Raw genomic sequence first — 14,753 nt, forward strand, 5'->3', positions numbered from 1 at the left:
TTTTGTAATCATCACTAAATCTTTACCTTTCCTTTGTTAATTTGTTGACACCTCTCTTACATTTGTAATTTCTCTAATACAAAAAAATCTTTTACTATCTGTGCTTATACAGCAATCTCCAACTGACTTGCATCTTATGAGTTCATATGATTGAATAAAAATGAAATACTTTGTCAGTAGAGAAACTTGTTAACAAATCTTCACAACCAAAAATTTTGTAATCATCACTAAATCTTTACCTTTCCTTAGAAAGTTCTTTCTTGTTGCATTTGGGTAGCTACATGAAATAATGTACTTCTACACACATTGTAACATACATTTATTTAATTACTTATATTGATTCTGTTATTTATTTTTAGATAATTCAAATTAAATTGCAGTATAATTACATGAAAGATTGCCTAACTTCTTGCTTTTTATGGAATGAAAAGAAACCTTTACATCACTTTTTAATCTAGAAAGTATTTTCCTTTGAGTCAACATATTTTTATGCAAATATAAGAATAAAAGAAATCTCATTTCTGTGAAATATGAACAACTGACATGATTTGAAGAAAGGATATCTCATGAGAGCTGCAGTAACAGACAGACTCAAAGTTATACATACTACCTGCATAAGCATGATTTCACTTAAAGTCCAAGAAAATGTGCATAAAAAATAAGATTTAATTTCTTTCCAATTCCAAGATATTGTGCTTCATCAATGTGAGAATTAAGTGTGTATCATGATGAACAAGTAACAAAAGTTGAATGTTGATCCCATAGTCTGCTCAACATTCTACAGTGTAAGTTCATATTACAACGTTTCATTTCACACACCGAGAACACTTTTTACTAAGAATGACACCATTCTCAGTTTTTGTAATAATGGATGTAAAATACCTGTTGTTGCTTAATTAGCTTTTTTCAGCAGTGATAACAGTAAATATTAATGATGAACCATTATTTCTGGCAGTTATAAATCACTACAGGTCTGAGAGAAACATATTTCACATTTGGTGTTTTTAGTTACAAATGCAACATCATGAACTTATTTTGATTGTTCTGATTGTCTAAGTATGAATTTTAAAATGAGAACAATGGAATGAAAGTCTCTGGATGCAGCTTAGAAATGAAAGTCAGTTCACTTTGTCGCCCACTTCAGAAACAAACTTGTTAAGCAATGAGTCTGCACTTTATTTACAATGAATATGCATTTTACAGTCCCTTTCATCTGATGAAAACCTAACAGTATTATTTCTGATCATTACATGCTACATTATAACTGAGAATATCACACATTTCTCTTTGATTTCTTTGTTAGGATTGTGGAATACAGTTTTAACAGACTGCAATGAAAATAGTGTGTCCATTGTATCTTTGTTAGTACACATTACAAAATTCTTCAACCAAATCATGCAGAAGATCACTCTGAAGTCTTGTCTATCACTGAAACACAACATATAATTAAATTAAACTATCCCTTTGGCTTCTGCATGCCATACAACTGCATCCATGCATGTTGACAGAACATGCAGTTTTTCTCCATACAGCTCATACACACTTCGGCTTGTACTCCTGCATGATACAACACACACATTCATGTATGTGTGTATCCACAAAAGATTTCGCACACACATACATAAACATATTTATAAGCACGTGAGAAAGTAGAGTGTTTGATTTTTATACACATTCATGAAGGAATATAGTTCAACAAAAGGACTTAACTGAACATAAGTACATAGAAGAACGCAGCAGTATTGGTTCAGTCATGCACTGCATTTTCCTGCAAATTATGATTGCACAGATGCCTGAGTTTGACTCCACATATTTTTATTAACATACAAATGGCTTAACTGCAAATGAGCATAGCACAGGCAGTACATTATTTTCTGTGGAATGAGAGAGATCATATGGACTGATAGCTTATCAGATATTGCTAAAAAACTGGCAATAACATATTTAAAAACATAACTCAGAAAGTTACTGTTTTCCATTAAAGCAACTACCCAGGATTAGGGTAGTAATGTTCATAAATTTCAACGGAGGATACTACTGAGTCAGTTCATTACTGTATAAATTGCAAGTGGCAACTAAAATACTGAATTAGCATTTTACTAAAAGTGAGTATTTAAGTAAGGAATGTACAAATTATTTTTCACTTAAAAGAAAAATAGTACATAACAAATCAGATCTCACATCAATTGCAGTGAAAACAATAATAAGTGTTACAAATAATGAATTCAGTCAGAACAATGGTAAACACTGAGTCTATTCACACAATTTTTAGGGCACGGAACAGAATTATCCAAATCTATTCACAAACAACATGATGTCTCAAAATACAGTATCTCAACAACATTATTTGTATGTCATGTATCACAATTTAATCAGTCACGCCAACACATAAAGAGTGTGGACATCGCCATCCCTCATATCCAGAGTTAACAGATGTCTCACTTTGGCTTCACACTTCTAGTGTCCAAATGCGTGAGTCACAGTATCGGTGGAAGAAATGTGCCAGAGTCATCAAGACTGGGATCTAATGTCGAAACTAAGTCAGCTGTCATACGGCTTCCTATACTAGGTTTTGGTTTTGTAGAGTCCACACGTTCAGGTTCTAAGATCTTAGAGACACATTTCTTGCCTCTGTATAGTCTGTATAATGAATACTGCTGCTGGGAGGGGGCAGGAGCAGGTTCTGGTTCAGAGACAGGCACTCTTCTCGTTTGGTGGGGAACAGCTACCGTCTCGGAAGGTGATCGCCTCAGCTCCTGCTGGTGCATTTGGACAGTGGTTGATGACTGCAGCCACTCATGTCTTAAAGCTTCATCTGGTGTCATTCGCTTTTTAGGATCCCACCTGTTAATCATAAAAAGTATCTCAGTTAGTGCTACTGTAACAAGCTTTAACAAGTTTTTAGTTCCGGAAGTGTATAAATAGAAACCTTTTTCTTTATATTAAACCATATTAATGTTGTTTATCAAGATTCCACAAAATTAATAAACTATTGTAACATTACTACTGAAACCTGGTGCGTTTACTTCTGACAATGTATGTCCAAAAATAACTTAATCACAGTTGTAGATATGTGATATTTCTATTCAAGATGGTGACTTCTAGTTATGGACTGGAATAGCTGTGAACATTTTCAGCCCTGTAGAAATAATATTTTTCACCCCACAGCAATCTAGTTTCTTTGAATGGCATTTTACCTATATAATTTGTTGGACAACCATTGCACTAACACTGCCTCTGCCTATGCATTTATCTTCTCTTACTTTCTTTACCCTTCTTCCTGACAATGGAATTTTAATTCATGAGTTTTATGTACTACTGTACATGTCACAGATTTGACTGGAATACTTGGCTATTCAATATTTTATCACAGCCATTACAGTGCTGAACGTAAGAGCAGCCAAGAGGAAAAGAATAACTGTGTAGACTTTGCAGAAGCTGCTTATGTAAGAATCTCTTATGAAGTTTCGTAAATCACTAAATTAAACTGGTGTTTGTCATTCAGATAAATGGGCTATTCATTGAAACAAGCTTTAACATCACACATTTTCAATCATGATGCCCTACCACTAACCAATGGATGGATAAGGATAACAATAACTTTACATGAGCTTACAATAATTTTTCAGAGTCTGCATGTGGGAACAATCATCTTTTTTATACAAGTGTAGAATTAACTATGTTCACATTAATCAGTATAATAACTAACAAACACAAAAACTGGTACCTACTGGAGACATTTTGATATGAAATCCACAAACAGGGGGTCATTACACCTGATAGCAAGTGCAAGGTCTTTGGACCCAGGCTTCCTCTTCCTGCCTTTACTGTTTGTAATACATCTTGGGTTGCCTTTTGAATCTGCAAAATAAGAATAGGTATTGATGATGTTTATACTCTGCAAGGAATACAAAGCACACACACACACACACACACACACACACACACACACACACACACACACCTCGGCTATCAATGTAGATTTTTCACAACAGGCAGTTTTCATGAGCCCACTACACTGATCTAAAGGTGTAATGTTTCAGGTGTTTGAGACAAGTGAAACACAGAAACTTTGAAATTAATTCTCTGACTGAAAATTCCATGGCATCACCTGTACTATGTATAGATTTACGAACCAATAGTGAGATATGAAAATTTATGCCAGACTATGACTCAACCCCAGACTTCCCACTTAACGGGATTGGTTGCCTTAACCACTTCGGCTATCCATGCATGCTTGCCAGACTGACCCAAACTTCCGTATGTTACACTGTCTACATCCTCATGTCATATTTAGTGGACTGCTATATCAGCATATAGCCACTGTGACATATGGAAGTTTGGGTCAGTCCAGGAAACATGCATGGATAGCTGAAGTGGTTAAGCTGACTGTTGCTGATAAGCAGGAAATCCGGGTTGGAGTTCTGGTCTGGCACAAATTTGCATATGTCACTGTTGGGTAGTAAATCTACACCTAGTACAGCTGGAGTCAAGGAATTCACAGTCAGCAAATTAATTTCAAAATAGTTCAACAATGTCTGTCCTTTCAGATGAGCATGTAACTAACCACAGCAACAGCTCACCAAGTATCAGGGAAGAACATGGATTTGATGTGCATCAGTTAATATTTATTATGGCACTTTAAATGGCATAGGCAATTGTGGATCATTTTCTTCTATCAAAACTCAAACAGTTTTTCCAAATTTTCGCTTTCTCTGATGATTTCATCATCAGTGAGTGAGCAATGAGTGAGATAATAATCTTGTTTTGTCTTTCTCTCAAAATCTTCTCCCTTCATGTTCTAGAAAACTTAAGAGTTTAAAATACATAAAGTTTTAAATGGTGAATTCCTATGGGTATGTTCCTTACTCTCTCTCTCTCTCTGTGTGTGTGTGTGTGTGTGTGTGTGTGTGTGTGTGTGCGCGCGCGCCAGGAGAGATTCTACATTTTGCTAAGATTAACCTCTTGACAGCTACAAGGCTCTGAATTTGCTACAATCATAGCAACATACTATCCCAATTTATTTTCACCATCGACTCAAGTATACAACTACAGCCAAAAGACCTTTGGATTTCAACCCAACTACACAAAAAAATATTTGTAACAGAAGAGAAATTAAATGGAAGCCCATATGTTGACAAAATTAGATCATTTTTTGTAGCAAAAAGAACAATCATTATTTAGCTACAATTTTTACAAAATAACACAACATTTTATTGCCACTAATCATCCAAATTTGCAACTACTACTAAATGATCACTCTCTGTTAAATATGCCACTACAACTAACAAAAATAATAGGTTTAATTTAGCGCTTTTACTACTACTGTGATAAGACAATCCAGCAAACTCTTTATCTCTGCATTTGTGTTGTGCTCACAACACTGGTTGTGCTTGCATCTAGCACATGAAATCATATAAAGAAATTCAGGAGGCAGACAATCTTGTAAAGATGAGCTATCTTCTACCGCCTTACCATTATTCTTTGTTGGTGGATGCCATTGTATCACACTCACATGTGCGGCTTTGCAGACTTCACTCTGTGACTGTCCAAGCTGAAATCAGAGTCCTTGAAAATTCCAGTTTATCTGTTCTATAAGAAGCCCTGCCCAACACCCACTCAGAAGCATAGACATCCCAAGATAATTTCACAGTGTTTCCTTTATGCAGGGAACATTCATTGGTCTGACAAATTCAAAGGGTATTTCTTCACAGTCTGGCTCAGTATGCCAGAGTCAACTCCTGAAATGCATGTGCCTATGTTTCTTTTGCAGGCTATGTAATTCTTCTTTCTTTCATGTAATGTTCGAGTTCCTTTAAAGAAACACTATCAATAACATTAATCTTGTTCATTGTCTCTCACTGCTCAATAATCCATGCAATGTTTGTTCCAAAAAAGGTCTTTAGCTGTTACTACTGACTGCCTTTTGAACTCTCACATCATTTGATGTGAAGCCTTGGTTTATTAAAAATCTTACGTATCGCCCTCAATTAATACTTTTCATTAACTACTATGTAAGCCTTGCTCATGATTCATTGAAATATACTATTCCATTAGTAACAAGCATACATTTTAAAACAGCACCAATATAAGTTGTTCTTAGAGTCTTTGGTTAGTCATTCTTGCAAAGACATTAATAAATTTTCTCCTTGCTTGTCATGAGTTATCCAATGATTTGCCTTGTCCTTTCTGTCATTGAAGGGAAGTATCTGTCTGTGTTTATTAAAGAACACATTTGGGATTTATGATGAAAGTGATCTGCTTGGAACACAAAAAAACCTAATGTGGATATTAGTTACACTCCTGATTATGAACACTCCACTGATAAAGAATATAAATAACAGCAGGAATAATGGTGTCTACTCACCATATAGTTAAACACTGAACTGCCAATATGTACATAAACAAGACTGAGGACAGTGCTGAGCTGTCAGATGAATCCCACCTGAGCTGCAGAATACCCCTTGTAACATACACACCCGCACAGTTACACTGTCCCAGCCAACTACACAGTAGAATTTGTCCAAAATCTCAGCAACATACTTAGTATTGTTCATGTGCGAATTGAGGACCCAGTGTCCCAAGTATGCAGTGAGTAGTTGCCTTTATTCCTTCCATTATTTAGATTACACCTAGGACTTTCCTGCCACACCAATAAAGAATTGTTACAGCCCAGGTAATATGATTGTTTGCCCAAAACAGATTCAGTTCAGTGTTTGATGTTTAATATTCTGGGGCCAGAATCCTGAAAAATGAAAAAGTGGACATAGCAGCAAAAGAAGCTTCTCAGGGACACATCATAGACAAGTGTAGTGTCCCCCAATGACGTGTTTCCTCATTACTCCATCAGAAATTCATATGCTATAGGGAGTAAACGTGGCTGGAAGTGACAGAAAATAAGCTGCAGTTAATGAAGCCAACTGTCTAGCCATGTTGGTCCTCTTTCTGGCAACAGAATGGGACAATGTGACGCCAATTCACTTCTGTGTAGGCCATGGCTTCTTAAAATTGCTAGAATTGCTTTTCGTATCACTTTCAATACACAATATGTTAACAAAATGTGTTTTATGTTCTGACGAGAGGCCTGCAGTAAATTTAGCTACTTTAGCTATGATAAGTGTAGTCTGTGTTCTAAACTTTTATATATATATGGTGTCTGTTCTTTCAGACAAGTCCAAAAGAACAGATGCCACATATACTGTAGAAAATTAAGCCAAAGATGGCCAATGATCTCTTCAGTGCTGAAGCACACCACACTTGAACTCACGAGAATCAGCAAAAGGCTGCGAGTAATGAGGATAATGGGCAGGGCACTACTTTAGTAGTGTGTGGATAGGTTGAGAATTTGGGTCTGACAGGAGACATGCTGGGGTACTCCACGCAGCATGTCCAGATGGTGCAATGGTCAGTGCAACTACCTTGTAAGTAGGAGACCTGGGTTCCAGTCCTCTTGTGGCACACATTTTCAATCTTCCTCATTGATTTAAATCAGAGCCCACTCACAACCAATGTCTGTTATTCCTTTGTGCCTTACTTTTGTGAATTGTTCAGATTCTAGCCTAAATTATTAATTGCCTTTATGTGGGACCAAAATGTTAAGGGTTGTCTGTCAACTTGACAGGGTACGCAATTATTTGCAATTCACTGAATGCTTCTGGCATTGTTCTTATATTTTGTTTGACTTGGTTCATCATTTGTTTGTCAGCATGGATTCAGCTTTATTAGCAGCTCTCTCTGCTCTCATAGTAACTTCTTAATATTGTTATTGAAGCATAGTCAGTTTTTCCCAGCATTCACTATCTTCCATGATGCAATCTCATTTAACAAGTGGTGAACAATACTTCTGTATTTTCACCGTATCCCTTCAGAACGCAGAATGTTTGCCACTGATTGGTCAGATATTTTCCAATTCTTTTCGTCTTATCCTTGTTAAAGAGAAATATCTTCAAATTTTCATAACATTTTAATGAACATACTGATAAATGATGGTATAACAACCTTATGGTCACCAATTCCTACCTCTAAACTGAAAAGTTTGGTGAACTTTGTTGTGAACAGATGTACGTGTTCCCCTCACAAGTGTGTTGTCCAAACCCACTGTGCAAGGTAATTTTCAGGAAATTTATTTGCTATATCATCATAAGAATTATTGTTCCTACATTCCTTTCTAAACACTTCCATCTCCCAGTCTATAAGTTGCAAAGATAATTTAAATGCTATATTTTTCTGCAGTGTTCTGCCATTTTGACACTTGCTGTGAGTGGATCATAAAAACATGTCTTGAAAACATCTCCACACAGACTCTAACTCTGCATTTATGTTATTAGGTAGTGCTTTATTGGTTACCTGTGCAACTTGACAGCAGCGTCAACATCCCTCACCCCTTCTTTCTTTTCATTTGTCATTATCTATGATATCTATGACATGTCTTCAAGCTACCTATAGCCACGCCTTTTCCATACATTTCTCTCTACACATGCAGGGAACAAAACCTAAGTGTCTAAAGAGATCGACACAAGGTATTTCCATCGGACTGTCTTAGACATATAGACTGTACATAAAATATTACTCTTTGGCATATCTAGATTCTAATTTCAGATGGCTGTGCCTGAATGTTTTGTTCATATAACAAAAAAGCTTTCCACTTTCAATTTAGTGGGTCACAAAATGTCAGGACATGAGACTGCTGAATGTCCATGCCCACATAAGGAAGGTTGACCTCATGGGATATTAGAAACAGATTTACATAATGTAAACAATACATGAGATGCAAGAGGGTGTTTACTTAATAACAACAAAACAGAGACAAGAAGAGAACAAAATATCAAGTACACAATTAAAGAAAAAGGTATACAAAATGGATCTCCAACTTTAAAAAGAGTTTAAGAATTCTATCAGTATGAGGAACAGGCTGACATATATGGTGAAGGAAACAGTAAAATAATAGTATTTAGTTACTGGAAGGAAAAAGGTGTTGCTTTACATGGTATGTGTGGAGAGATTCAAGAGGCAGGAGGGGACTTGTCTTGATGGGGAGACTAACTGCAAGGTGTAACAGCTGGAGATCAATTATGTTTTGGCCCTTCTTTACTTTTGAGCCTATGGAAATCTTGTTACAGTTGCTCTCACTTCCGAATTTGTTAAATGGACACTCCTCTTCTGTCTCAAAAAGTTTTACATTTCATGTATTGCCAGACTGAAATTAATTTTTATTAGGTAATGTTTTATATTCACTGACACACAGCAACCAATTGCTGCACATATACCTACCGAAAAATAACCTTCTTCTTGAAGCATTCATAATAACATCCTCTGGTGGTGTACCTAAAACTTCCATCACACATGCCAGCTGTTCTACTTCATTTTCGCCAGGGAAAAGTGGGTAACCAGTGTATAACTCTGCAAGTATACAGCCTGTAAAAAGATGAAACTAAGCTGTGATTTCCATTAAATTCTATGTTTACCTTCTATTTATATGCTCTATGCACATACTTATAACAATTCAATAAAAATCTTTTTCTCCTTTCTTAAAAGCCTAAATTTTGTAAGTGATTTAATTAGGCGGTTTGGGTGATTTAAAAGGTTTAGGAGCACACTCAGAATATACAAGGGAATCAGTATAAAAATGTGGTTTTACTCCCATGATACACTGTTTAGTAAATTTACTAAAAAAATAATTTTACTGTGTTAATTACATGTTCCTGTAAGCACTGTGAGGAAAAGGCAGAGAATGGTGTGAATAAAATCATATCCAGTTGTTTTCACCTTACTCCTCCCACCCATATGAAATTGAAACAAGGGAATTATTAATGAATAAAAGCATGAGGCACCACCTGCTGTACACCAGAAACAGACTTGTGGAGTGTATATGTAGGTATTCTGCATATTCAAAACAAAAAATCTTCACATGTTCTTCAGTGTGTTTAAATAAAGATAACTGTATGTAAGGAGTGGTGGATACACAATTGCTTTGCAGTTACCTTGAAAAATGTGAAGAACTTCATACAAGCAAGTGAGAAACATAAAGTGACTGTTATAAGACAGGCAATATATGAGCCACATCTAGAACATAGGAAAAGGTAACAAGTGTAATTGTGAAAGAAACTCTACCAACAAACACACACAAAAAATTTGTGCACCTTTGTATTTCATGAAAAGCTTCACACTGATGGAAACCTGGATATGGTTCTTTAAGAGTAATTACAACATAAACATGGTTTGCCATTGAATGACATAAACAAAATATGATGAAAGGAAATGATGGAGAATAAGAAAGAAAATGATGAAATGGGCACAGGAATACAATTCTGCCATATGTGATTCCCAGAGTTGAAACTGGTCTTAGTTTTTATTACAGAATGGTAAAACAATCAAGGACTATAATTATAGTACTGAATAAGAAACACCACTGAATACAGCAGTAACAACTATTAATGGAAGTGGACTGAGTGAATACACTTGTACACAAGAGACTGAAATAGCTAAGAGAACTGTAGCTACAGAGTTGTATGGTTCTTCAAGTGCAGCGATATCTAAAACCATTGAGCAAGAAATAAAAATATTATTTCGCATACAATGTCGTACTTGTAATTAAGGAAATAGAATATTTTTTGCTGTTAACCTTACCAAGACTCCACATATCAATTGCTGTCCCATACTGCAATCCAAGAATGACTTCAGGAGAACGATAAAAACGAGACTGAATGTATGTATATACTCGTTGGTGAGCATAACAGGAGCTTCCAAAATCTATCACTTTAATGGAACTGCTTCCACGTTGTTTGAGAAGAACATTTTCCTGGAAATTACAATAATGGTTAGAGGAATAATGCTTGTAACAATAGAAAACAATTTCCTTTTACCACAATTGATACATAATTTGCTACATCTCAGTTTTGATACTTACAGGTTTGAGATCACAGTGAATTATATTTTCTCTGTGGAGTAACCTCAGACACTGAACAAGAGAATTTGCAAATCTTCTAATAAGGCTTAGGCTGAACCCTTGATAATTGTTCCGTTTTATCAACTCATACAGATTCAAACTGAAAGAATAATGACAATAAGTAATAGTTTGCACAAAAGTAACCTCTGTATGATTTAATTTGTGTGTATTCTCAGAATAAAACAGGAATTCTCAGACATACCTCATAAGCTCAAAACTAATACACAAATGATTTCGAAAATAGAAGTGGTCCAACATATGAATGACATTGTGACTTCCATCTTTATCCTTCTTCCTTAGATGGTCCAGAATCCTAACTTCTATAAGTGCTTGGTGATGAAATCTCTTCTTGTTCCTACAACACAAGAGATATTTATTGGGTTTCAAGCATTCGCTGTGGAAACATGGCTATTACAACATTTAAATGTATTTCAAACAATGGAAAATCCAGTATGGAATAACAACAATATGCCTTATTACTGGGAAACAACAGTGGCCATGGGTGTGTGTATGTGTGTGTGTGTGTGTGTCACACTTGTGTGAATTTTCTTGTACATGTCCAATAGCTAAACAATATCTAGCAGACTTTTTCATTATGCCTGTCAGCCACTCAATGTCCCATTTAAATATATTTCATAGTTAATAATGTGGAGAAATAATTTACTGAACTTTGTGTTGCTCATCACTATACTCAGAGGCTGAGTTCCCTATGAGCATGTTTGTCAGCCTGCTTTGTCATCTAGCAGGGGCTCAGAGCAGAATAATGATCAGACTCTTATTTTTCCTTGACTGGGCATCAGTTTTAGATAATTTACAAACTGTTTAACTTCCTCGTGCATTAGCTGTTCTTTTTTGTCTCAAATAATGAGTACACAAAGATGTACAAGACATGAAAAAAGTTACATTATCATAAAATTGAAGATTTACACACACACACACACACACACACACACACACACACACACACACACTAACTGGCCCAGAAAATATTTAAGAGATTGACGTGGAACTGGTTCTTGATAATGACCAGGAGAACTTCCCATCCCAGAAAATACTGGAAACCACGATTTCAATGTATGTTGAGTTCTGTCAGTGGTTTCTGAATGAAATGGAATCACAAGTTTTGGATCCTTAGTTTTCTTCAGATGAGGCCTGGTTCAGCCTACCAGGATATGTGAATTCGAGAACATACACCATTATGCATCAGACAATTCCCACCAGTACTTTGAAGAGTCGTTGCACAATAAAAACTGGTGCTTGGTGCGCAATGTCTGGTGTCTCCAATGGAACATGATTCTTCCATCAAACTCTTAACGCTAACCAAAGTGTCCAGAAACTGTTTAATCCATATATAGATCAGCTCACTGGAGATGAATGACAGTATGGATATTTTCAGCAAGATGGAGCAGCAGCCTTGACAATTTTGTCACAAGTGCATAAGGTGTTTGACGAGGATACAACAATCAGCAGAGGCAGTGCAACCTGCAGGTTACTCCCATTGCGTAATCTCTCTCCCTGTAGTTTTTGTCCCTGAGGGAAATAGAAGGGTCATGTGTACTCACATAATTCTCACATACTGGAAGAGCTATAGCAGAATAATGCAAACACTATAGCTAATATCCCTCAGGCAGAGCTGCTACACATGTCTCACAGTTTGATAAATTGAGCACAGCACTGAATCAATGTTAAACAGTGGTTATTTCCAAAATCTTTTGTGATGTTCATTAACAAGGGTCAAAAAAATGGTTCAAATGGCTCTGAGCACTATGCAACTTAACTTCTGAGGCCATCAGTCGCCTAGAACACAGAACTAATTAAACCTAACTAACCTAAGGATATCACACACATCCATGCCCGAGGCAGGATTCGAACCTGCGACCGTAGCAGTCGCTCGGTTCCAGACAACAAGGGTCATTTTTGTGTCAGTTTTATTGTAAACAGTAGTCATAAGAATAAGTTAGGAATAGTGCATATTTTGAAATATGTTGGTGTATCCTACAGTGTAAGTTTCTACTTTTCTAGTATAAACTACAAAAGATACCCCTTCAGCACATTGTTATCAAATTGCTTACCTTATTATTTTTATTGCTACATGCTGATTAGTTTTATGGTCAAGTGCCCGAATGACTTGTCCAAAACTTCCTTTACCAATGACTTCCAAAATTTCATATCGGTATGATATGTGGTCATGAAGAACCTACAACAAAGACAGTACAATGATCCTCAAATATCTAAAGAAAGAAAAACATCACAAAAATTAGACCAACACAAAAAATTAGTCAAATAAAACTAATTACGGGGACCAAAATTTCATTTGAGATACTTACTTTGTTATAACTGCCATTATCATCGTCATAGCCACCATTCTGTAGTGGCCCTTCTTCACCATGTATTTTGCAGGCATCAAGACCTAAATACCAAATCTCTGGATATTTCTCTATTTCTGTTCTCTCATAGTCTGTCAGTCGATTTCCATAGTACTTCAATGCTTCTGAAATGTGTAAGAGAAAAATATTTTAATTGATTCTACTCATAATAATTTCTTGGTTTGAAAGACATGGCTCGGACATATGAAGAAGTTACAGGATTAGTTATTATGACAGTTAAGGAAATAGATTTGTAAACTTCCCAGGTTTCATCCTTATGAGCACAACAAAAAAATTGAATCTTTTGACCAGCCTCCCTCTAGTCATTTACTAGTGAAGATGAAAATATTGTAAACCAAATTTTTCATTTCCTTTCTCTTTACACTTTCACTTGGGTACAAACTTAAGAAAAGTGTAGCAGGGTTTACACGATCAATCATATTTTTATTTGCACTTTTTGTTAGTAAATACCTCTTGTTGTTTTATAGAATGGATGGTATGGACCTCACTTTATATCCCACAGGATAAAAGACATGGCACATTTTTTTATCCATTATAGCTTCTTTCTCATGTATTTGAAGCAATGTCATATCAAATCTCCGTCTACTAATATGAAAAGTATCAAAATCCAACATAAATTTTTATCTTAAGAAGGAACTGCTTAATGGATATTTTACATCTTTGTTCATTTCTTATCACAGCAGACAAACTTCAAAGTGCAGTTTCTCGTAAAAAATTTCAAAAACTGTATAGTTCTCTATACTCTTGGTTATTGTAATTTGTATAATTTTCTGATTTTGTTTTTATTTATGCTTCTACTTTCCACTGCTTTAGAAGACAGTGGCTCACTGTAAGCTATACTCCTACTATCTATAACTCACATTTTCATCACACAGAAAGACTTTCATAAATTGGTCTTAATGGAGAAATTTCTCTCTCTCTCTCTCTCTCTCTCTCTTTCTCACACACACACACACACACACACACACACACACACACACACTAATTACAGACACAGGATGTTAGAGGCATAAGTGCAGATATTTTTATTAGTGAGTCAGGACAGTGTACTGAATAACATTACGTCAGCATTTACTTCATTTGTAGACTAATAATTAAAGCTAATTAGGAGCAATATGTATTTATTTTGGTTAGTATCTCGAAGTACATGTGGCAAGAGCAAGCCATCAGTGCTTATTTTCTCCTGGGCAGCAGGTCGAGTGTTGAAGTACAGACGTGTGGACACTCAACAGTTAATTCTATAGTGACAGGCATGTTCTACTTAGTGATGCAGTTACAACCATGCAGAAGACAATAGGTAATAACTTATGTGATGTGTTTGGAGGGAGACTGTCAGATGCAGAAGAAAATCAACTAACACACTGAAGCTGGTACATATTATGGTACCAATGATCACAATATCTGCACTTATAACCATAATA

General features: G+C 35.8%; 1 protein-coding gene across 4 annotated transcripts in view; it reads right to left on the minus strand.

Moving 5' to 3' along the window:
- Positions 1–306: 306 nt before the first annotated feature.
- LOC126481601 (dual specificity tyrosine-phosphorylation-regulated kinase 4) overlaps positions 307–14,753 on the minus strand; it is a 647,996-nt gene continuing 633,549 nt past the window's right edge. For all 4 annotated transcript variants that reach the window (XM_050105470.1, XM_050105469.1, XM_050105468.1 and 1 more), the window contains 8 exons: positions 13,273–13,436; positions 13,018–13,142; positions 11,148–11,300; positions 10,907–11,045; positions 10,627–10,798; positions 9,271–9,414; positions 3,732–3,861; positions 307–2,844 (listed from right to left, as the gene is read on the minus strand). In XM_050105470.1, coding sequence (XP_049961427.1) covers positions 2,478–2,844; positions 3,732–3,861; positions 9,271–9,414; positions 10,627–10,798; positions 10,907–11,045; positions 11,148–11,300; positions 13,018–13,142; positions 13,273–13,436 — 1,394 coding nt within the window. In that variant the 3' untranslated portion in view covers positions 307–2,477. The remainder of the gene's footprint in view (positions 2,845–3,731; positions 3,862–9,270; positions 9,415–10,626; positions 10,799–10,906; positions 11,046–11,147; positions 11,301–13,017; positions 13,143–13,272; positions 13,437–14,753) is intronic.

Source organism: Schistocerca serialis, chromosome 5 (genome assembly GCF_023864345.2).
Source record: "Schistocerca serialis cubense isolate TAMUIC-IGC-003099 chromosome 5, iqSchSeri2.2, whole genome shotgun sequence".
NCBI classification, from domain to species: domain Eukaryota; kingdom Metazoa; phylum Arthropoda; class Insecta; order Orthoptera; family Acrididae; genus Schistocerca; species Schistocerca serialis.